Source organism: Elgaria multicarinata, chromosome 9, assembly GCF_023053635.1.
Source record: "Elgaria multicarinata webbii isolate HBS135686 ecotype San Diego chromosome 9, rElgMul1.1.pri, whole genome shotgun sequence".
Classification (NCBI taxonomy): Eukaryota; Metazoa; Chordata; class Lepidosauria; order Squamata; family Anguidae; genus Elgaria; species Elgaria multicarinata.
This window is the reverse complement of record NC_086179.1, coordinates 5,483,917-5,507,217: the sequence shown is the minus strand read 5'-3', so window position 1 is coordinate 5,507,217 and position 23,301 is coordinate 5,483,917. Positions and strand designations below refer to the sequence as shown.

At 47.8% G+C, this 23,301-nt stretch overlaps 1 protein-coding gene across 1 annotated transcript in view; it reads left to right on the top strand.

The window, feature by feature from the left end:
- The first annotated feature begins 19,240 nt into the window (after window positions 1-19,240).
- LRGUK (leucine rich repeats and guanylate kinase domain containing) overlaps window positions 19,241-23,301 on the top strand; it is an 83,411-nt gene continuing 79,350 nt past the window's right edge. Inside the window, exon 1 of the mRNA XM_063134508.1 lies at window positions 19,241-19,492. Within this exon, the coding sequence (XP_062990578.1) occupies window positions 19,241-19,492 (252 nt within the window). The remainder of the gene's footprint in view (window positions 19,493-23,301) is intronic.

Sequence of the window (23,301 nt, the reverse complement as noted above, 5' to 3'; positions counted from 1 at the left end):
TTGTATTGTGATTCGCTTGGATGCACTGGTGCTCTTCTAGGCTAATTCAGCATCTTCCGTGCAGGGACTTTAAAGAAGGAACAGTAACATTGGAGGCAAGGAAAGGAGACAGACTTGTCTAAGGTCACGAGAGCCCAAAAGGTCTAACTGTAGCACAACTTCGGCCGCACACGTTAGGAAATATTTTAGAAGAATTGGGATATCTAGGGTTTGTTTTAAAGTGGGGATACTGGGGGAAAGCGAGATAGATGTCCTGGAGGTTCACGATGTTGTGTAATGTACCCACAAACTTCCTTGAGTGGCCAATCACGGGCGTGCAATAAATCGCTTGTGTACAGACAGGCTTAGTGGGAGGTTCCCCCCCCCCCCCCCGCTGGAAAGTCAGAAACCAAAAGTTAAGTTTTCCTTTGGGAAAATTTGCCCAGTGGAGAAGGTTGAGGGGAGACACGATAGCACTCTTCAACTACTTGAAAGGTTGTTACACAGAGGAGGGCCAGGATCTCTTCTCGATCCTCCCAGAGTGCAGGACACGGAATCATGGGCTCAAGTTAAAGGAAGCCAGATTCCAGCTGAACATCAGGAAAAACTTCCTGACTGTTAGAGCAGTAAACAATGGAACCAGTTACCTAGGGAGGTTGTGGGCTCTCCCACACTAGAGGCCTTCAAGAGGCAGCTGGACAACCATCTGTCAGGGATGCTTGAAGGTGGATTCATGCATTGAGCAGGGGGTTGGACTCCATGGCCTTAGAGCCCCCTTCCAACTCTACGATTCTATGACTTCTCCCTCCTGCTGTATTCTTCCATTCTTATTAACTGAGCACGTACAAATGCAATAAAAAAATAAGTGCAGTAGAGCAGGGAGTAAGATGGTTGCGCTGTCCACCCCCTCCCCTCCAGTGCCATGACTACCTCTCCCTCAAGATGCTACCGGCGCTGGGTCAGTGCTAGTTCTATAGCGCTAAGAATGCAATGATTGAGACCGGAGCCATTTTTTTACTGAGCCAAAGGCACTTTTGATGGCACTTCTGTGTATCCTAGGTGTATCTTGTCGCCCATCCGTATTGCACAACTACGAAGCCTGAGCAGGTGAGCACGTCTTGCTTTGAGCTTAACGTGCCCATCAAAAGCCGTCCCGCATATAAAGGCCTCCCAACCCGCTGAAAAGCGGCAGGCTTCCAGAATAAGGACATTCTGCGACAGACAGATGTCGCCTCGTTCTCCGAATGGACTGTCGTTGGGAGGGCTCTGTGGCCTTCCTTTTCTATGTAATCAAGAAACATTTGCTGAGACGCCCAGGAGATGACAACCGCGTCCCAGGCGGAGGCAGCTTTTCGCTGCTAGAAAGCACAATTTAAGGTTCGTCCAAGAACAAGCAAGGGCGGCTTTCTAATAGAGCAGCTGATGATTTGCCAGACGTATTTTGCTGCACTGCTCAGTGCGGGAAATTGCAAATGCTCGCATCCAAAACCCTAACAAGCCAATCTTCTCCGTTGATTGCCACTTGCTAAGGGAGTGAACTGTGAACACTGGTGCACTGAACAGCCTCATAAATTGCCACTGATGAAAAACAAATTTGATGATTATGGTTGGGCAACAGGCTCCCTGGATTGGGTTTATTACTGCCTCCCAACACACCCACGCACCCACCCCGCCTCCCGGCTTGGCTCAGTCTGACCGAAACAGTAAAAGGAAAGGCAAAACACAGCTGGAACTCCACCTCTGCCCACTGGGGACCTGGGCTGATCTACGTTTTATCCCTTTATTTCCAGTGTAGCCGGATGAGTGGAGTGCTGAGTCTAGATGTGGGAAGGAAAGGGAAGGGAAGGAACCTCTCGTGCAAGCACTGAGTCATCGCTGACTCTTGGAGGGATGCCAGCTTCCGCTGACGTTTTCTTGGCAGGCCTCATAGCGGGGTGGTTTGCCGTTGCCTTCCCCGGCCGTGATTACCATTCTGGGTACTCATTTTACTGACCTCAGGAGGATGGAAGGCTGAGTCAACCCGAGCCGGCTGCCTGAAACCAACTTCTGCTGGGATCGAACTCAGGCCGTGGGGAGAGTTTCAGCTACAGAAACTGCTGCTTTGCCGCTCTGCACCACACAAGGCTCTTCTAGATGTGGAAATCCTGGTTTAATTCTTTGTTCAGCCATAAACCTCACTGAGGACCAGTTTCATGCGATGCAGGAAAACTAGGATCGGATCTGCCAATATGTCTTTCCTCTTTTCCTAAAAGTAGCCGTGTGTTGTGTGTGTGTGTGTGTGTGTGTGTGCGAGAGAGAGAGAGAGAGAGAGAGAGAGAGAGAGAGAGAGAAATTTGCATCAGGACCACAGAGTACGTTGGATAATCCTACCACCACACACACACTGCAGTTCGTTTTTTAAAAATATACCTCTGCCATGTCCGATGCCCCCCTCACCCGCCCGTGTGCCCGCCCACCATGTCCGATGCCCCCCTCACCCGCCCACGTGCCCGCCTGCCCACCATGTCCGATGCCCCCCTTGCCCACCCGCCTGCGCGCCAGCCAGCCAGCCATGTCCGATCCCCCCCATCGCCTATGGGCCGCGATTCCCCCCCCCCATGTCCCCTGGCTCTACTCTTCCCCTCCCCGGCCCCATCTCTCCCCCTCCGTGATTCCCCCCCCCCCAGCCCGATAGGCAAAGCCACGGAACTGGCTAGACCTTCCGCAGCCCCGGACTGAGCCCGGGGCTGCGGAAACACTGGGCCACAACTGGTGCCGGTTATCCCAGGCCAAGGGAGGGTTTAGTCCGGGCTGACCCCGGGATCCCCTGTGCATCATCTGGACACACAGGGGTGAGCCCAGGTATCAGCCCGGGCTAAACCCTCATCTAGCAACGGCCCAATTTGCCTGCTGTAAGTCCAAGAAGCAGCAAGAGTCAAGATACTTTGAGAAGTTTCCTTGTACCTGAACAACAGATAGCCGGCCAGCCACCTTCGCAACTTGAGAGTGCTACACAGACTAAGGCCCTTTCTGCACCCAAGGGTTATCCCAGGAAAATGGAGGGATCACCCCTCCCTCCCCTGGGATCCCCTGTGTGGCATTTGGATGAACAGGAACGATCCAGGGATGATCCTGGGGGGAAAGGCAGGTGTAGAAACAGCCTAAGACATTGTAACTTAGCCTTCCCCAACCTGATGTCCTCCAAATGTTTTAGACTACAACTCTCAGCATCCTTGATCATAGAACTATAGAATAGTAGAGTTGGAAGGGACCTACAAGGCCATTGAGTCCAACCCCCTGCTCAATGCAGGAATCCTCAGTGCAGGAATCATTGGACATTCTGGCTGGGGCAGATGGGAGTTGAAATCCAAAACATCTGCAGGGCTGTAGGTTGGCGAAGGCTGCCCTAACGTGTTCTAGTTGAACCATGGAGAAATCCACACCCATCCAAGGTGGGGCCGGAACTGCCATTTCAAGCTAGACATTCTACAACCTAGAGACCGATCGTATATCCTACAACAGAGAGGAAAACCTATATGTTTTCATATAGTACTGGGTTCTCCTATGACCCTGGATGCATCGCTATCTCTGTCTAACAAACTCACTTTGGAAGGCGCTTGCAAAAGTAAAATAAGAGAGGAAATTTTGTGCAAAGAACTGGAGTACCGTACTTTTGTCCTCTGTTCTGCAAAGAAGCAGGGACAGGTGGAGAAACACCGGGAAGCTGGAGCATGGCTACAAACCGAACCACAGCCTGGGTGGGAACTGAATCATAGAATAGTAGAGTCGGAAGGGGCCTACAAGGCCATTGAGTCCAACCCCCTGCTCAATGCAGGAATCCACCCTAAAGCATCCCCGACAGGTGGTTGTCCTGCTGCCTCTTGAAGGCCTCTAGTGTGGGAGAGCCCACAACCTCCCTAGGTCACTGGTTCCATTGTCGTATAGAATCATAGAATAGCAGAGTTGGAAGGGGCCTACAAGGCCATCGAGTCCAACCCCCTGCTCAATGCAGGAATCCACCCTAAAGCATCCCTGACAGATGGTTGTCCAGCTGCCTCTTGAAGGCCTCTAGTGTGGGAGAGCCCACAACCTCCCTAGGTAACTAGGGAGGTTTTGTGAACTGCCCAGAGAGCTCCGGCTATTGGGCGGTATAGAAATGTAATAAATAAATAAATAAACTGGTTCCATAGTCGTACTGCTCTAACAGTCAGGAAGTTTTTCCTGATGTCCAGGTGGAATCTGGCTTCCTTTAACTTGAGCCCATTATTCCGTGTCCTGCACTCTGGGAGGATCGAGAAGAGATCCTGGCCCTTCTCTGTGTGACAACCTTTCAAGTATTTGAAGAGTGCTATCATGTCTCCCCTCAATCTTCTCTTCTCCAGGCTAAACATGCCCAGTTCTTTCAGTCTCTCCTCATAGGGCTTTATTTCTAGAAATCCTTGCTCCACTTAGAGCATTGACACTTCGCACTTAAGCATGTTCCTTTTTCTTGTTCCTGTTCTCATCGCTCGTCCCATGGAATAGGTTTCTGCTCTTCCCATTTTACAGATGGGGAACTGAGGCTCAAAGAGAGAGGTGGGAGGGAAAGAGTTGCCTAAGGCCACACGCCATTAGACCATGGCAAACGGCTCCCAACGGACGTCTCCCTTCACTCCTGCTGCCTCCTAGCTCCCAAATCAACCCACCAAAAGAGCATTAAAGTGGATTTTAATTGACCACTTGGCAAAGCAGAGAGGCCCAAAGCCAAATTCTGAGAGAGAAGAAAGCATGTGTTGCGGGGTGTGTGTGTGTGAATGAGGAACAAAACCCAGCACAAAAGGGGTCTTTTTCCAAAATAAAAACAGCTAAGCGTCTTGTGGCACCTTAAAGATTAACACATTTATTATGACATACGTTTTAGCAGATGCATGAAGTAGTGTGTGTGTGTGTGTGTGTGTGTGTGTGTGTGTGTGTGTGAGAGAGAGAGAGAGAGAGAGAGAGAGAGAGAGAGAGAGAGAGCACGCAGTCACACTCCCCTGTTCCACAGGCTGTGTGAATACTCAGTCTTTATCCTGAAATTGAAGCCTGCTGAGATGTTAATAAGGAACAGCCAGTGAGTGAGATTGGAAAGATTATTTAGATATGTATAATTATGGCTCAGGTCTGCACCCATCAAGTTTCAACTGTGCGTCTTTAATGCAGAAAACAGGAGCTTTCTAATTATCCTTGTGTTCTTGTGGGTATAAAGCAGAGACTAGTGATAATTCTGTCATAGTATATCAGCCAACTGTTGGATATTAAATAGGAGTCTACCAGTTGTTTTGGGACTATACCTCCCAGCATTCCTGACCTTTGGGGCTGATGGGAAGTGAAGTCTAGAACACCTGGGAGGAAGAAGTCTGATTGAGATTGATTGATAAAGATATACGCAGTAATATTTAACAGAACATACGATCAGTATTAAATGCAGAAGGAGTTCATGACATTAAAATAGTTCCATCATGCAACCTCGGAATCTTCTCCTGGAATCTAGGGCCAGGCTTCCCTCCAATGAATGACATCCAATCAGTCTTCTTAAGAGAGCAAGTGTGGTTTATTGCAAGCCTCCTCAACCTGGTGCACTTCAGATGTGTTGGAGTACTACTTCTATCATGCCCACACGGCACGGCTTTAGAGTGTGGGACTAGGACTGCGGAGACCCAGCTGCAAACGTCTGTCCAGCCATGAAGCTCACTGGGTGACCTTGGACTAGAAGCCCTCTCTCGGCCTAGCCTACCTCAGAAGGTTGTTATGAGGATAGCATGGAAGAGGAGCACATGTGCTGAACTGATGGAGGAAGGTGGAAGAGACATCTAAACCAATTTGTTCCTAGCCAACTGGATTGTAATTTAAACTCGCCTCTGGCTGGGGTCAGGAGTGGGGAACTTCTCTGGTGTGGTCAGAGTTTTTGATATGCTGAGAACGGTCTGGGATCTCACAGGGGGCGGGATAGGTGTTGCTGCAACACCAGCAGTGCTTGTGTCCATCTGCTGCTGGACCTCTTGATGCATCCTTGCCCAGCCTGGTGCCCTGCAGATCTGTTGGACAACAGCTGCCAGAAGGCTGGGGCATGCTGAGAGTTGTTGTCCGACACATCTGGAGGGCACCAGGATAGAGAAGGCTGCCTTCATGCATCCATTTGGGTCACGATTCACCAGAGACTTCCATTCTTCCATTTGTAGATGCATTTCTGAAGCCCTGGTGGTGGCAAATCTCTGTGTTGGCATGCGGCGTGCCCTCTGGCGTTGTACCAGCTGCTGTGGGCAAACAACGGGAGATGCCTACCCCTTCTGCGCCCTGTTTGTGTGCTTCTAGAGATATTTGGCTGGCCGCTGTTGGAATCAGAATAGTGGGTTGTCTGGACTTGGGTTCGAGCCAGAAGGGCGCTTCTGGTGCTCATGCGCTATTCTGAACTATCGCCGTTGAAATGGATGGGAATTTTAATGAGATGTGTGTGGGAAAACATCCCAGCAAATTGTGCTTTTTATTCACAGGAAAGTGTACAAGGGGACTCGTCAGTTGGGCCAACAGTGGCTTGGCCACAGCCTCACGGGGGAGGCGTTCATTCGGATATCTTTTGGTTTCTGGATTGCTGTTTGTTTGTTTTCATAGAATCATAGAATCATAGAATAGCAGAGTTGGAAGGGGCCTACAAGGCCATCGAGTCCAACCCCCTGCTCAATGCAGGAATCCACCCTAAAGCATCCCTGACAGATGGTTGTCCAGCTGCCTCTGGAATGCCTCTAGTGTGGGAGAGCCGACCACCTCCCTAGGTAACTGATTCCATTGTCGTACTGCTCTAACAGTCAGGAAGTTTTTCCTGATGCCCAGCTGGAATCTGGCTTCCTTTAACTTGAGCCCGTTATTCCATGGTCCTGCACTCTGGGAGGATCGAGAAGAGATCCTGGCCCTCCTCTGTGTGACAACCTTTTAAGTATTTGAAGAGTGCAATCATGTCTCCCCTCCACCTTCTCTTCTCCAGGCTAAACATGCCCAGTTCTTTCAGTCTCTCTTCATAGGGCTTTGTTTCCAGACCCCTGATCATCCTGGTTGCCCTCCTCTGAACACGCTCCAGCTTGTCTGCGTCCTTCTTGAATCGTGGAGCCCAGAACTGGACGCAATACTCTAGATGAGGCCTAACCAGGGCTGAATAGAGAGGAACCAGTACCTTACGTGATTTGGGAGCTATACTTCTATTAATGCAGCCCAAAATAACATTTGCCTTTCTTGCAGCCCTATCGCACTGTTGGCTCATATTCAGCTTGCAATCGACCACAATTCCAAGATCCTTCTCGTTTGTAGTATTGCTGAGCCAAGTATCCCCCATCTTGTAACTGTGAGTCGTGTGTCAGCTTCGGTGTGGCCGTTCTTTTGGGGTTTGTTTTTCATGGAGGTTGTTTGCACCCCGGTGACGTCCTACTCATTTCCCGGCCCCCTCTCTGCAGCTTTCTAAACTCTTCCCTCCGGCAGCGGTAACGCGTCCTGTATCCGAAATACATACAGCTCATGCGATCCAAATGGCCAGCCATGGCAGCGAAACACTGCGGAGGAGCCGTTCTGCTGGCGATGAGCAAGGAGGCAGCCACAGCTGAGCAGATGGCTGGGAGGGGGGTGTGTGTGTGTTGGTTGGTTCAATCCTGAAGGTTTTAATAATCCCTTTTCTTGGCTGAATCCTTGCAAATCCCAGCGGAAGGGGCAGGCATCTTCCAGATGGTGGGAAATAAACCCTGGAACACTTCGGTGTGGAGAACTCATTAACCTAGTCTGGCGAGATGCCCAGTTCCACCGAAGTTCATGGAGCCCGTCCCTGGGGCCAAGGGCTCTCTTTCGTCTGCTCCCACCCAGACAGCAGCTCCAGCCTCCCGGGGAGGGTTTGCCAGCCTTGCGGTAAACGTGGCTGTGGGTGGCCTCTTCCGCCGAGGGAGCCCGGCTTCTCCGGACGGAATTCTCAGCACGGTTTTTAAAAACAGACCATTTAGAAAACCTGCTTGCTTAATGATTACCTCCCCTTCCCCCCGTCACCATGCCTTGAGCTGAAAATTTTATCAACTACACAGCCAAATGAAACCCAAGCCAACTTTATTTGAGAAGAAGAGTGATCCAATAAAAAGGGTTGGAAGGGATGGCCTCCCTCCACCTTTTTTTTTTAAAGGTTTCCAATCAAGGCTTTAAACGGACCAATTTAAGTTACCCTCGTGGGTGGTTCAGCTAGGGCAGGTACTTGATAGCTAGGAAGGCACCTGGATACATCTGGAATGCTTTGTAATTCGCATGGCAGCAAATCCTGTTAATTAAATTTGAAGAGACACATTTTGATCATTGGGTCCTTTAGCTCTACTGCCTATACCAGCCTTCCCCAACTTCATAGTATCATAGAATCGTAGAGTTGTAAGGGGCCTATAAGGCCATTGAGTCCAACCCCCTGCCCAATGCAGGAATCCACCCTAAAGGAGCCCTGATGGATGGTTGTCCAGCTGCCTCTTGAAGGCCTCCATTGAACTCCATTGAACTTATCAATTGATAAGTACTCAAAGAGTACTTGTCAATGAAACCTTCTCAAACTTGGGAGAGGCAACGAGTGGGGCACCGCAGGGCTCAGTCCTGGTCCCAGTGATCTTCAACATTTTTATTAATTATTTGGACGAGGAGGTGCAGGGAATGCTTATCAAATTTGCAGATGACACCAAATTGGGTGGGATAGCTAATACCCTGGAAGACAGAAACAAACTTCAAAGTGATCTTGATAGGCTGGAGTGCTGGGCTGAAAACAACAGAATGAAATTTAATAGGGGTAAATGCCAAGTTCTACATCTAGGAAATAGAAACCAAATGCACAGTTACAAGATGGGGGATACTTGGCTCAGCAATACTACAAACGAGAAGGATCTTGGAATTGTTGTAGATCACAAGCTGAGTATGAGCCAACAGTGCGATAGGGCTGCAAGAAAGACAAATGCTATTTTGGGCTGCATTAATAGAAGTATAGCTTCCAAATCGCGTGAGGTACTGGTTCCTCTCTATTCAGCCCTGGTTAGGCCTCATCTAGAGTATTGCGTCCAGTTCTGGGCTCCACAATTCAAGAAGGACGCAGACAAGCTGGAGCGTGTTCAGAGGAGGGCAACCAGGATTGTCAGGGGTCTGAAAACAAAGCCCTATGAAGAGAGACTGAAAGAACTTGGCATCTTTAGCCTGGAGAAGAGAAGATGGAGGGGAGACATGAGGGCACTCTTCAAATACTTAAAAGGTTGTCAAACAGAGGAGGGCCAGGATCTCTTCTCGATCCTCCCAGAGTGCAGGACACGGAATAATGGGCTCAAGTTAAAGGAAGCCAGATTCCAGCTAGACATCAGGAAAAACTTCCTGACTGTTAGAGCAGTACGACAATGGAACCAGTTACCTAGGGAGGTTGCGGGCTCTCCCACACTAGAGGCCTTCAAGAGGCAGCTGGACAACCATCTGTCAGGGATGCTTTAGGGTGGATTCCTGCATTGAGCAGGGGGTTGGACTTGATGGCCTTGTGGGCCCCTTCCAACTCTGCTATTCTATGATTCTATGATTCTAGTGTGGTGTGGGAGAGCCCACCACCTCCCTACATAACTGATTCTATTGTCATACCACTGGTTGGGTCAATGGGTGGAGGAATGAGGCACAGCTGGAATCTGGGTGGGGTCATGCTGGCAGGGCTTGAAAAGGGAAAAACTGACCGCTGGTCCGGTGTAGCAAACACCTTTCGTTCCTCTGGTAGCTACTGTGTCCCCATGCCTTGCCTCTTGACCATGACTTTGGATTCCTGACCTGGACCGGCTTGATTGACTCCGCTTGAATGTTTAACCCTGGCATTTTGGACGACTGACTTGGCTCTTGACATAGGACTGGACTGGACTTTCGCTTGCTCTTGGCTCCTTGACACCAGCACCCTCTGTTTGGTTCTTCGACCCGGATCGGTAGGCTTGCGCTTCAGAACTTGTCTCTGGCTAGAACTATTGGACTCTATGCAAAGGACTGTGTTTCTCTTAAACAGCAGCAGTCTCCTCCTGCATTCTTGGCCAGAGATTTGTGGCTGAGTAATTGGCAATAGAACACTAAAGTAATAAATCATTTAGCAGAACGCTTTGACTTGCGGCTGGTCACTGAAAGTGGGGTGTTTTTTTTAAAAACAATCCCGCTCCGCCCACCCTACCCCCAATGGGTGCAGAGCTCCTGAGGTGCTCTGCACCCCGTGCGCAGGTCCCAGCTCCTGGGCAAGTAACCGCAAGGAGCCGGGACAAACCGTGACGGTGGCCAACACTTTCCACGGTCTCAGGATCATCCCGAGACCACAGAAAAAGCGGACGTAAATTGTAGGGCCATATTCTAGGGCCAGGGAGGGATCATCCCTCCCTGATCCTGGGATCCCCTGTGCTTCACGTGAATGCACAGGGATGATCCCGGGGATCGCTTCAGGGGAAAAAACCCGTCGAGCTACGGCCCTTGTGTTCTTTTGCTCACCTTAGATTGGTGGGCAAGAAAACTGGCAGAATATTTCTGCACCTGAAGAATTAAACGTCCCCACCACTTCCCTGAGACTGAAAAAGACACACACACACACACACACCCCTCTGACGTTGCTGTCTCAACAACTTGGTTTCTTTAACACCTTGAAAAAGCATTTGATGCTTTCTTAATATTCCTCAAGTGCTTGGAGAGGATCCAGTCTTTTGTGTTGTATTTCCCCTTTTAAATTGGTTTTAAAGAGGTATGTAATGTGGTTTTAATTTCTGTGATCATAGCCTCTTTATATAATTTGTCCCAAGTGCCAGTTACTTAGGGCTCTATATAAATAACATTATTACGCTCATAGAATATTCCAATTGTTTTCAGTCTTCACTTAACTAACGGGGCGAGGGGAAGATTATTTTATTCCCCAATTAAATTCTGTCAATTCGACAAAGTTTCCTATCAGGATGGCAGGTCTGGACGATTAATGTTTTTCAACCTGTTCCAATCTTTAGGGATTATTCACGCCTGCATTGACATCACTTGTTCGTTGCAAATCAAGCAACGACTCGCATACATGAATGTTTAATAACCACAGATTAAATTTCCTTATCACCCCCAGTCTCGGCTCAAGCACGCCATGCTCTTCAGTGGGGACATCTCGCACTTTTGGCTGAGACTCATCATATGATGAGAGGCTGTGTGGGATGGATTTGGTTGTTTGAAGCAGATCTAAGTGCAAGCGTTGGGAAATCCAGTCCAAATCTTTACTTGACAGGTGTCAGGAGTCGTCTCTTGCCCTAACGTACCTCACAGGGCTATTGTGGGACTCTAATGGTGTGCCCAGCTGTTTTGGAGAGGGATAGCATATAAATAAAATACATTTTACATAGCTCATTTGTTTTATTTTTCATGCAAGGGGAGTGTTTGAACTCCACTGCAGCTACTCTCCTAGGCCTAATCTACACCAGGTAGGATATTGCACTATGAAAGCGGTATGAAAACAGTATATAAAAGGCAGGAGCCAAACCAAGCAGGATATAGTGGTATGAAAGCAGCATATGGTATGTTTTCAGTGGGCCCCAGCAGCTGTCAGTGCACTTCAATACCACTATAAAGCAGTAGTGTGGCTCCTGCCTTTTATATACCGCTTTCATAGTGCAATATCCTGCTTGGTGTAGATTAGGCCCTAGATATAGTTGAAGTGGGCTGTAGTCTATAACACTTATACCAGAATAAACTTAATAGTCTTTGGGGTCCTCTAAAGGAGCGATTTATTGCATCCTCTTGACTGGCCACTCACTGATGTTTTCGGGTCCATTACATGACATTGTCAACGACCAGGATGTCTCCCCTGGAAATCCCGGTATGAAAAGTATCACTTTTAATGTGGTAATATCAGGAGGGGGAAATGGATCTTCCACCACTAGATGGTGCTGTCTCATTAGAAGTGAAGGGAGGGGAAATATTCAATTCAAAGCATGTGGTTGCCCCTCTCCTCCTGTGTAACGCATCCCATAACAATCGTGCCAAAGAACCAGGAAGCACAAAGACCCGGGTAAGCAATGTGATTTCCCCTTAATGTAGAGATATTCTTTAAATTGCCACAAAAAGCTTTTTTGATTTTGTGGCAATATGGCTGCCTTCTGGAAGCATAAGGAATATGTCCTTTTGAGACTTTTCCCCCGTAGAATTTTTTTTCCAGGCACCACTTTCCCACTGTGCATGTACTATTCATAGGAGAGCACATACACCTTGGGGTGGCCACATTTTGGGGTCTCCAAGCTACTAAGAGACCAAGTGTAGCTACAAGGCTGAGCTACAAATCAGGAAGTTTCCTAGTTTAAGAATTCTTTCAGACAGCTCTTGGTTCCTGCTTCTCTTCCGCGATACAGACGAGAAGAATCACACAGGGGAGAAAGTATGCAGAAACCACATGGTCCATTCAACGGAGTGGGACAGCGCCCTCTAGTGGGTGTTCTCTGCACACGGCAGGTAAAGGTGACAAATTTTGCAATCAATCAGAAGAGTCGCCGTTTTGGTAGATTATTTTACCACAAAAAAATAGCAGAAGGAGCGGGAGACCAGTGGAATATGTGCAGGAGGAACACAGTGTTGTCAAAAAGACCCGTCAGTAACGAGCATGCTATAAAACGATCGTCTGATGATGCTCGAAATACCACCTCTGTCCTGAATCCACTAGGCGGCCTTAGGGAAAGCACTGACTCTCCGCCTCATGCAATTAGGGATATATGTGATCATAGAATCATAGAATAACAGAGTTGGAAGGGGCCTACAAGGCCATTGAGTCCAACCCCCTGCTCGATGCAGGAATCCACCCTAAAGCATCCCTGACAGATGGTTGTCCAGCTTCCTCTTGAATTCCTCTAGTGTGGGAGAGCCCACAACCTCCCTAGGTAACTGATTCCATTGCCGTACTGCTCTAACAGTCAGGAAGTTTTTTCTGATGTCTAGCTGGAATCTGGCTTCCTTTAACTTGAGCCCGTTATTCAGTGTCCTGCACTCTGGGAGGATCGAGAAGAGATCCTGGCCCTCCTCTGTGTGACAACCTTTCAAGTATTTGAAGAGTGCTCTCCTGTCTCCCCTCCATCTTCTCTTCTCCAGGCTAAACAGGCCCAGTTCTTTCAGTCTCTCTTCATAGGGCTTTGTTTCCAGACCGCTGATCATCCTGGTTGCCCTCCTCCGAACACGCTCCAGCTTGTTTGCGTCCTTCAAATTCCTTTGCGTCCTTCCTACTCATTTCAGTTTGATTTTGACCAGAATTTAAGCAGTTTGCACTTCCCTGACCCATACACGGATTCAAACACAATCTGTGGTTGAGGTCCAAACATTTCCGAGCATGTGATGTGTGATTGGTTCATCAAAAAAAAAAAAATGTGTTAAACATGCAGGAAAAGTGTGTACTTTATAAAAGTGTTCACAACATGCTTTAAGCAATGGGAGAAGTATGCGTATATTTTTAAAAATGTGCACAATTAATGCGTACATCTGGAAAAAGGGGCATTAAAGTATGCACACGTTTTCATTTGAAAAGAAAAAATGGAGCTTGCAATCTGATGCAGACACAAATCGTAAGGAGCTTTGAAGTGAGATTCAGAAAACCTTGACAAGCTCATGTTTTGCTAATTTACAGATCCATCTCTGCAACATGGAGTATAATAACAGAAATTAACCTGCGTTGTTGTAAGGACGGCAACCTGATAATGAATGTGAAAGTCCTATGTAAATCTTATTTTTATTTATTTATTTATTTATTTTCATTTCTATACCGCCCAAAAGGCGAAGCTCTCTGGCTGGTTCACACAAATTAAAACCATCAAGTCCAATCCACAGTATAAAACAAACCATAATATAAAGAGCACAGTATAAAAGTACAATATAAAAGCACAACCAGGATAAAACTGAGCAGCAATGCAGAGATTTATACAGATTTAAAATACAGGTTTAAAACAGCAAAGTTAAAAGCCTAAGATAATAACGGCAAAGTTAAAAGCCTAAGAGGTTGTTTTATACTGTTGTTTTTATATTTTTTGATGGTTTTAAATTTTGTACACTTTTTTAATGTTCACTGTTTTTAACTTTTGTAAACTGTCCAGAGAGCTCCGGTTATGGGGCAGTATATAAATTTAATAAATAAATAAATAAATTTAATAAATAAATAAATGGTTAAAATACTGAGAAAATGAAAAGGTCTTCAGCTGGCGACAGAAGGAGTACAGTGTAGGCGCCAGGCGGACCTCTCTGGGGAGCTCGTTCCACAGCTGGGGTGCCACAGCAGAGAAGGCCTTCCTCCTGGTAGCCACCTGCCTCACTTCCTTGGGCAGGGGCTCACGGAGAAGGACCCCCGTGGATGATCTTAGGGTCCAGGCAGGTACATCGGGGAGGAGGCGTTCCTTTTCTATGAACTGAGGAAACCCTCTCCCAGCCCCAGATGCTTGGGGCCACATGGTCCAGGGCATTCTGGGAGTTGTAGTCCAACACATCTGGAGTGCCCCAGGTTGAGGAAGGCTGGTCCAGATCATAGGGAGCAATTATTCTCTGTGTCTCTGCACAACTCTTTGGCATTTCCTCTGGGAGGAAAAAGCAATACACTTACAATAACAAAACAAAACCCAAATCTTCAGGAGCCAAGTTTGAGCAATGCTTTCCTTCTGAAGTTCATGTGCCTTCCAGTATTTCCCAGCATGCATTGCCTAGACATATACCATATGGAGGAAAGACTTCCCCAGGGCAACTTCTCAAGTAGGCAAAAGGGCGCTTAGTTGAAAAGGAGTCTCTCTCATTAAGGGGCTTTTCACATTTATTGCCAGCGAGATAATGAAAGAAAGTCATTTGGGCGACTTTTATTGCCGCTGTTATAACATTTCCCTGAAGCGCAGAGATAAAAGTCATGGATGATGTCCACAAGGAGAGGGTTTTTTTTCCTCCCATAACCGACAGGCACAGCAATCAACGATTATTCTGACATTATGATTGCTGGGTGGAGGGAGAGAGAGAGAGAGAGAATCACTCAAAGCACGGCATGGCTGCAGAAATCAATGGTCAGGGGGAAATGGGATGTGCAAACAACAAATACCAGAATATACTGTGTACAAAATGAGCATCACAATTCACATATAGGAGCAATACATAGAATGTGATTTATCGTCTAAGAATATCTCTGGCAACAGCATTTTTGCTTATTATTATTATTATTATTATTATTATTATTATTATTATTATTATTATAATAATATTTATTTATATCCTGCCTTTTGCCCAATGCTGGGCCTCAAGGCAGCATTACAAAATTTAGAACATATACATTAAAAACCTATAAATAGACATTCTTATCATGCACTTAGCTAAGGTTATTGACTCCATCTCCACTGTGGGAAGCATGACTAGATAGACCTTTGTTCTGCTTTAAGGTGGATTCCTGCATTGAGCAGGGGGGTGGACTCGATGGCCTTAGAGGCCCCTTCCAACTCTACTATTCTATGACTCTATGATTTTGTGATCCAGTGTCTCACTCCTTTTCTTCTTATGTGCCATTTTCCAACCTGGAGATGGGAAAAGGTGATGGGAGTCCAACTGCATCTGTTGCATACGTTTTGCGTGTGATGTGGTTTTTCAAGGTCCGGAGTGTCGGTTAATCGATTTTCATTTTTTTAAGGGGACACCGGGAACTGGGTGGGCAGAAAGGGAAAGACGTTTCAAGCCTTGCGCATACCTTGTTTTAAAATGGGAGTGGGCAAAGGGACCAGGGAGCAGATATTCTTCTGAGGATCAAAGAGGGACAAACGAGCCGGTGGAGGGAGAAATCTGTTCTCAGCTGCTGAAAAGAACTCATTGAAGAATTATATATACAAGGAGGCTTAACACAAATGTTGAGCGGAGAAATTAAGAGGAGCCTGTGCCAGGTTTCTAAGTGAGCAATAATGTTTAATTTGAAATGTTTGGTTTGGACGGCATCCATGGTCTCAGGCGGGCTTTCTTTTTCACAGCAATTTCTTCTTCTTTCATTCAGAAGCAAAGCAAGAGAGTTGAGTCATTCCCCAGAGCTGTTCTGTCAGCTTGGCAAAGCTTCTCCTACCAGCTTTCTGTCTTCAGCTGATTCAAGCGGTACAGGTATTCCCGGACTGTACCACTTTGGGCTGCAGTGCAAGGGTACACGTTTGAATCCTTACCCTAGTAGGGAAGACTGTGTTACTTACCTGCAACTCCTCGTGAAAATCTACCTGCACATTTGATCATTCAATATTTTGAATGTGCTCCCAATATTTTCCTGTGCTGCTGCATTTCTCTTGCAAGTAAGTAACACATGAAACTGGAGCTGGAGCTAGGTTTTTGTGGGCTCCAGGAAAGACTCGCCCATCGTGCAAATTCTTTCCTCTCCACACACCCTTTCCCAGGGATCACTGCCGTTTTCCATCCTGGTCTGCCTGCACATCTTCCAAGAACCCATCAAACTATCTTGCCTACACATGCTGATGGCATAAGGCAGTAAAATGGTCTCCACTACTTCAAACTGCAGCAGGCGGGTCGCATTTTTAAATGCTACACTACATTAAAAATTCCCTGCAAATAAAAAGGCAGAATGGAGAAGGCCATATTCTTTACATGGAAGCACATCCAAAAGTGAAATACCCTCCATCTGGCATTGAACATAAGAACATCTAGAGAGCCCTGCTGGATCAGACCAAGGGTCCATCTTGTCCAACCTTCTGTTCATACAGTGGCCACCTAGCTGCCTCTGGGAAACCCATAAGCAGGACATGAGTGGAACACACCCTAGCACCCATGTTCCCCAGCAACTCGTGTACTCTGATATTGGAGGTAGCACACGGCCTCTGATAATGGAGGTATGCTGCATGAAGAACACACCATTCTACCACCTTAACATCTCATTTGGCTGCACGTGTAGCTTCTGCTTGGGTGATGAGGATGGGGCAGAGAACGGAGAGAGAGGAAGAGAGAGGAAAAACTGTAGTCAAAGGTCCACCAAGTCCAGCCTCCTGCATTTGCAACAGTAGCCGGCTAGAGATGCCTCCATACTTCCTTCGGTGGCCACTTAGACATTACCCACAAAGAGGACAACAGAGGATATCAATTTACATAAAATGTGCCTATGCGATGTTAGGGAAATTCCCCTAACCTGGTAGGAAAGGGACGACTTCACAACCGGTCCAGAAATAGAGACCCTTTATTTACTGTGCACACAGGAGACAGCCCCTTACCTCGTACAAATCGACGGCAGAGACTCTCTAACCATCAGCCACATCGGCATACATTTATACTTCATCCAAGTTGCTTTGATGAAGTCATACTTTTCCCTCCTCCCTCCCGTGACTGGTCACAAGTCCCATACATGTTCCATAAACAGAAACCCATTCTTACATAAACAATGCCATATTTTTGCAGCCTATGACTGGTACAAAATGTTGCATTCTGTTCCTTGATAAGCACCTCAAGGAGAGATAGGAATTCCAGAGTATGCTCTGACCCTTCAGAAATTCCTGGTCAGATGGCTTTCAATGGCAAATAGATTAAACAATGCGGATCTCCAAATCTGTGTTCCATGAGATCGAAACAGCCCTGGAGTTTTCTGTATCTTGTTGTCTGGAAAGGCACAAAGGTGGGAGCTAGAGGGAAAGTGTCACCTCAAATTGAGGGGCTTCAAAGGGACATTTTCAGATTTCTCTGTCAGCTAATTGATAGATAGATAGATAGATAGATGCAGATGTAGAGATCAAGACTGTCCTTTTTAAATAGAGATACAATCCCTGTTACCCTAGTGGGGAAGACTGACCAGGCGACCTGTGTGCCTCCTGCTCCGTCTACTGTTAGATGCTAACTGGTGATGTGCCACGTCCAACCTGCTCTCTTGGCTCTTTAACTTTAAACCAGACTTTGTCTGGGCAGCCCTTCAAATAGAGGACTGACCTCTGTAAAGCAGGACGTCCAGACACCCCCATAAACCTTCCATGAATGTGTCTAGTCCGCATTTACTATTTTATTTATTTATCTAAAACATTCCTTGGCCACCTTTCAGGGCAGAAGCCCTCACAAGGCAGTTTACAACAATAAAATACATTAAAACAGTTAAAATATCAAAAGCAACAGAAACAAATGCAATAAAATAGCAGTTAGAAACAATAAAAAGCCAACGATAAAACCAACATGAACAACCATGGCAATAGCAGCGTTGGTACAGTCATGGTTACATCTTGTGGCAGTGAGTTCCACAGCCCAATGCCACCAAGAGGGGGGTGGGGTTCCACAGGTCCCCTCATTCCTCTTTATGGAAAAAGCCTGGAGCGGTTCTACAAGAGGGAGAATTTTATACATCTCTGACTTCTTCATACACATCTTAGTGTTTATTGAATAAGAAGAATAACAAGAACAGTTTAAAAATACTAGTAGGGTGACCGTATGGAAAGGAGGACAGGGGGCTCCTGTATCTTTAACAGTTGCATTGAAGAGGGGAATTTCCACAGGTGTCCTTTGTATACATGCAGCACCTGGTGAAATCCCCTCTTCATCACAACAGTGAAAGCTGCAGCGAAAGCTGTATTGAAAAGGGAATTTCAGCAGGTGTCGTTTGTATACATGGAGAAGCTGGGGAAATTTCCTCGTCGTCACAACAGTTAAAGCTGCAGGAGCCCTGCCCTCTTTTGTATCTGGTCACTCTAGTATAGCTCCTGCAGGTTTAATGGTTGTGATGAAGAGGGAGTTTCACCAGGTGCTGCATACATACAATTATTATTATTATTATTTATTTATTTATATAGCACCATCAATGCACATGGTGCTGTACAGAGTAAAACAGTAAATAGCAAGAACCTGCCGCATAGGCTTACATTCTAATAAAAATGACACCTGCTGAAATCCCCCATTTTTATACAACTTTTAAAGGCACAGGAGCCCCCCCATCCTCCTTTCCATAGGGTCACCCTAAAAAATAGGTGCTTTAAAAAACACACACAGACAAAAAAAACCACCTGACAGGCCGAACTACCATTCCCATGATGCCCCGCGGGCCTCCTGAGCGCCATTCCGTCGGAAGGAGAGTGCCTACATATCCCGGCAGGCCCTGCGCCGCACGCTCCTTTGTTGCCGGGCAACGGCCTGTAAACAAGATGGCGTCGCCCGGGCGGCCTTTTTTTCGCTTGAGGGAGCCCCGCAGGGAAGGAGTTTGTTTGTAAAAAGCGAGCGGACACGGACACACACACACACACACACACACACACACACACACAAGCCCCCCCCCGCCCCCGCCCTCCCCATGCATCCTCGCGGCGGCGCCTCGGCCAAGCCAGGCTTCTGGAGCAGCCATGTCGGCGTCGGCGACGAGAGCTTCATGCGCTCCTGGGCGACCTCGCCGTCCGTCACCTTCTCCCTCCTCCTCAACCGCTTCGACGAGCGGATCCCGCGGGACCACGACAGCCAGAGCCTGGACGACCTGCTCAGCCCGGAGGAAGAGTTCGTGGAGGAAGAGGAGTCCACCGAATCCGAGCCCGAGCCGGAGCCCATGGAGGTGCTGCAGGCGACAGCGGGGTCTTCCCCCTCCCCTAACACCCCACCCCACCGTCACCCCACCCCCCCAAACCCGGCTGCCCCTTTTGTCTGGGGTCGGTCCTATTGCGGGATCCTCGCTTTTGAGGGGTCGCGCTACTCGCATACTTACGGGAAGGGGTAAGGTTCCTTTGGGGACAGGCGCCCCTATAGGGAGCATTACGGGAGTCCTGTGTTGGGCTGGGGGGCGGGCGTCGCGCTACCCCGGTTCTCTTGGGACAGGCGCCCCTATAGTGAATATTACGGGAGTTAAGTGTTTTGGGGGGCACCGCTACTCGGATAAATATGACAAAGAATAAGATTGGGACAGGCGCCCCTACAAGGAGCATTATGGAAGAGGAGGGGGGGCGTCGTGCTACCCCGGATCTCTTGGGACAGGCGCCCCTATAGTGAATATTACGGGAGTTATGTGTTTTGGGGGGCACCGCTATTCGGATAAATATGACAAAGAATAAGATTGGGACTGGCGCCCCTACAAGGAGCATTACGGGAGAGGAGGGGGGGGCGTCGTGCTACCCCGGATCTCTTGGGACAGGCGCCCCTATAGTGAATATTACGGGAGTTATGTGTTTTGGGGGGCACCGCTATTCGGATAAATATGACAAAGAATAAGATTGGGACAGGCGCCCCTACAAGGAGCATTACGGAAGAGGGGGGGCGTCGCGCTACCCCGGATCTCTTGGGACAGGCGCCCCTATAGTGAATATTACGGGAGTTATGTGTGTGTGTTTTTTGGGGGGGGGGCAGACGCGCTACTCGGATAACTGTGACAAAGAGTAACATTCCCTTGGGGCAGGGCCCCCCTATAGTAGGGTGACCCTATGGAAAGGAGGACAGGGCTCCTGTATCTTTAACAGTTGTATTGAAAAGGGAATTTCAGCAGGTGTCGTTTGTATACATGGAGAACCTGGGGACATTTCCTCGTCGCCACAACAGTTAAAACTGCAGGTGCCCTGCCCTCTTTTAAATCTGGTCACCCTAGTATAGCTCCTGCAGCTTTAACTGTGGTGATGAAGAGGAAGTTTCACCAGGTTCTCCATATATACAAATGACACCTGCTGAAATTCCCTTTTTGATACAACTGTTAAAGATACAGGAGCCCTGTCCTCCTTTTCATAGGATCACCCTACCCTATAGGGAGCATTACGGGAGTGCTGTGTTTGGCAGGGTGGGGGGAGTGGTGCTACACCCATAACTATGGGAAAGGATGGGTTTCTCCTTGCACAGGCACCTCTATAGCGAGCATTACAGGAGTTATGTCTTTTGTGTGTGGGGGGGGGTCGCGCTCCTTGGACAGCTGTGGGAAAAGATAGGGTTCCCTTGGGACAGGTGCCCCTGCAGAAGTGCTGCTGTGGCTTTTGAGGGGTCGCACTATTTGGTTAATTACAGGAAGAGGGAGGGTCCCCTGGGACAGGCACCCCTATAGAGAGAATTACGGTAGGGTTTATTCTTTTTGAATTTGTTTATGTATGTATTGCATTTCTCTACCCCGGAGTTCTCCAGGTCGGTTCACAACAATTAAAACCGTAAAATGCAATAAAATATAATACAAATGTTTAAAACTGCAGTCTGAAATAACGATAAAAACCAAAGTGAAACCTAGCAGCATTGCAAAGGTTTAAAATGCAGGAACCGATTTGAAATAACAGAAACGGAAAGATTAAAATGCCTGGGGAAATGAGGTCTTCACTGGGTCCTGAGAAGAGCACAGCGTAGGCATCAGGTGGGCCTCTCTCCGAAACTTATTCCGCAGCTGGGGTGCCACAGCAGAAAAGGCCCCCTTCTTATCAACCACTCAACTTACTTCTTTTGGTGGTGGCTCCCAGAGAAGGACTACTGAAGCCGGTTATTTTCAGGGCGGAGGCGATGACCCCACTAGGCAGATAAGCATGGGAAGAGTCAGGGATTCTTTGGTGGAAGCGCTTCTATGGGAATTAGGAAGGCTGGGCCTAGAGGGACTTAGCCAGTGGAAAGTGGGGAGAAGGACGGTCTGAGTAGCAAACTATGTGAAGGGAGAGCTGCTCATTAAGAAGATGTGCAGCTGCATCTGATCCATGTTTACTCAGAAGTAAGACCCCTGTATACACTGGCGCTTTCTCCCAAATAAGTGTGCCTAGGATTATAGCTGAAGTGGCGTACCAGGAGCTGTACATGCGGACGGGATGGCGGCCAATTCTCTAGTCTGGTCTTCATAAGAACATGAGAAGAGCCCTGATGCTGGATCACCACAAGGGTCCATCTAGTCCAGCACTCTGTTCACACAGTGGCCGAACAGCCGTCGGCCAGGGATGAACAAGCAGGACATGGTGCAACAGCACCCTCCCGCCCATGTTCCCCAGCAACTGGTGCACACAGGCTTACTGCCTCGAATGCTGGTGTCCCCCAGAAGTGTTGGATTGCAGCCCCCATCATTCCCAGCCGGTGTGGCCAATATAACAAAAAAGGGTTAGCTAAAATAAGCTATGGGGTGGGCACCAGGTTGGGGACAGCTGCTCTAGCCTGTGTATTTGGGAGAAGGAGAATAAGTGTGTTAATATTTCTAATATGAGGGGAAGAAACTGTCCCTACATTTAGTCATGAGCATGGGGAGGAAGGAGCAGTTCAAACATGTAGATGATACTAGGAATGAATGGCTGAAAACCACAGCTCTACCTTCTCCTATGCCCTGAGCAAGAGCTCTTAGTTTTAACAGGCCTGAGTTGTGCCTTTAACTAGGGAAGGGTTGGTACTGTAGAGGCCGAGGCCACAGCTCCAGCTGAGCACATGCTTTGCATGCAGAAATTCTGGAGTTCACTTCCCGATATCTCCAGGTAAGGCTGGCAAAGGCTCCTGTCTGGGCCCGTGGGAAGATGCCGCCAGTTAGCATAAGCGATACTGAACGAGTTGCACAAATAGCCTGAGTTGATGTATGGCAGCCTCCGCGTATGTTCTGTTTAACTGCACTTATAAATGAGCACTTTATGGCCGGTCGTACTGTTTCCATCTCCAAGTGAGGACCTATTAATGCTAGTGTAGTTCTTATGACGGTTCGGGTGGGCGGGTGTTACAGCCTCAGGCCTCATTGCAGGCACTTGAGAAGAGGCAGCAGATGGCGGCTTGAACCAGGTTTAATTGTGCAATTAGTGTCTTTGTGGCTAATTAGTTGTCTTGGAATGCCACTGCTGTAGTGCGGTTGAAGCTAAACCAGGTGTGGACGTGGTCAGTGTCTGGACTGGGGGCCCCAGAGCAGCCTCACTGAGCTCACTCACGCGTGTTCGTTCCATACCTATTGTATCCTATGGTTTTTTTGCTATTTATCTGTGTTATCTGTACAGCACCATGTACATTGATGGTGCTATATAAATAAATAATAATAATAATTTTGTGAACTGCCCAGAGAGCTCCAGTTATTGGGCAGTATGGAAATGTAATTAAAAAAATAAAACTGCATTATTAATTATGGTTTAATTAGGCTGGGTAAAATAAAATATTTCTTTACTAACAGGGACTGGCCGGCGAGATCACATTATGCCAGTCCTTTTACAACTTCATTGGCTGCCAGTCCAGGTCCGGGCCCGATTCAAAATGCTGGTATTGACATTTAAAGCCCTAAACGGTTTGGGGCCAGGTTATTTGAAGGAACGCCTCCTCCCATATGTACCTGCCCGGATCTTAAGATCATCTACAGGGGCCCTTCTCCGTGAGCCCCTGCCAAAGGAAGTGAGGCAGGTGGCTACTAGGAGGAGGGCTTTCTCCGCTGTGGCACCCCGGTTGTGGAATGAGCTCCCCAGA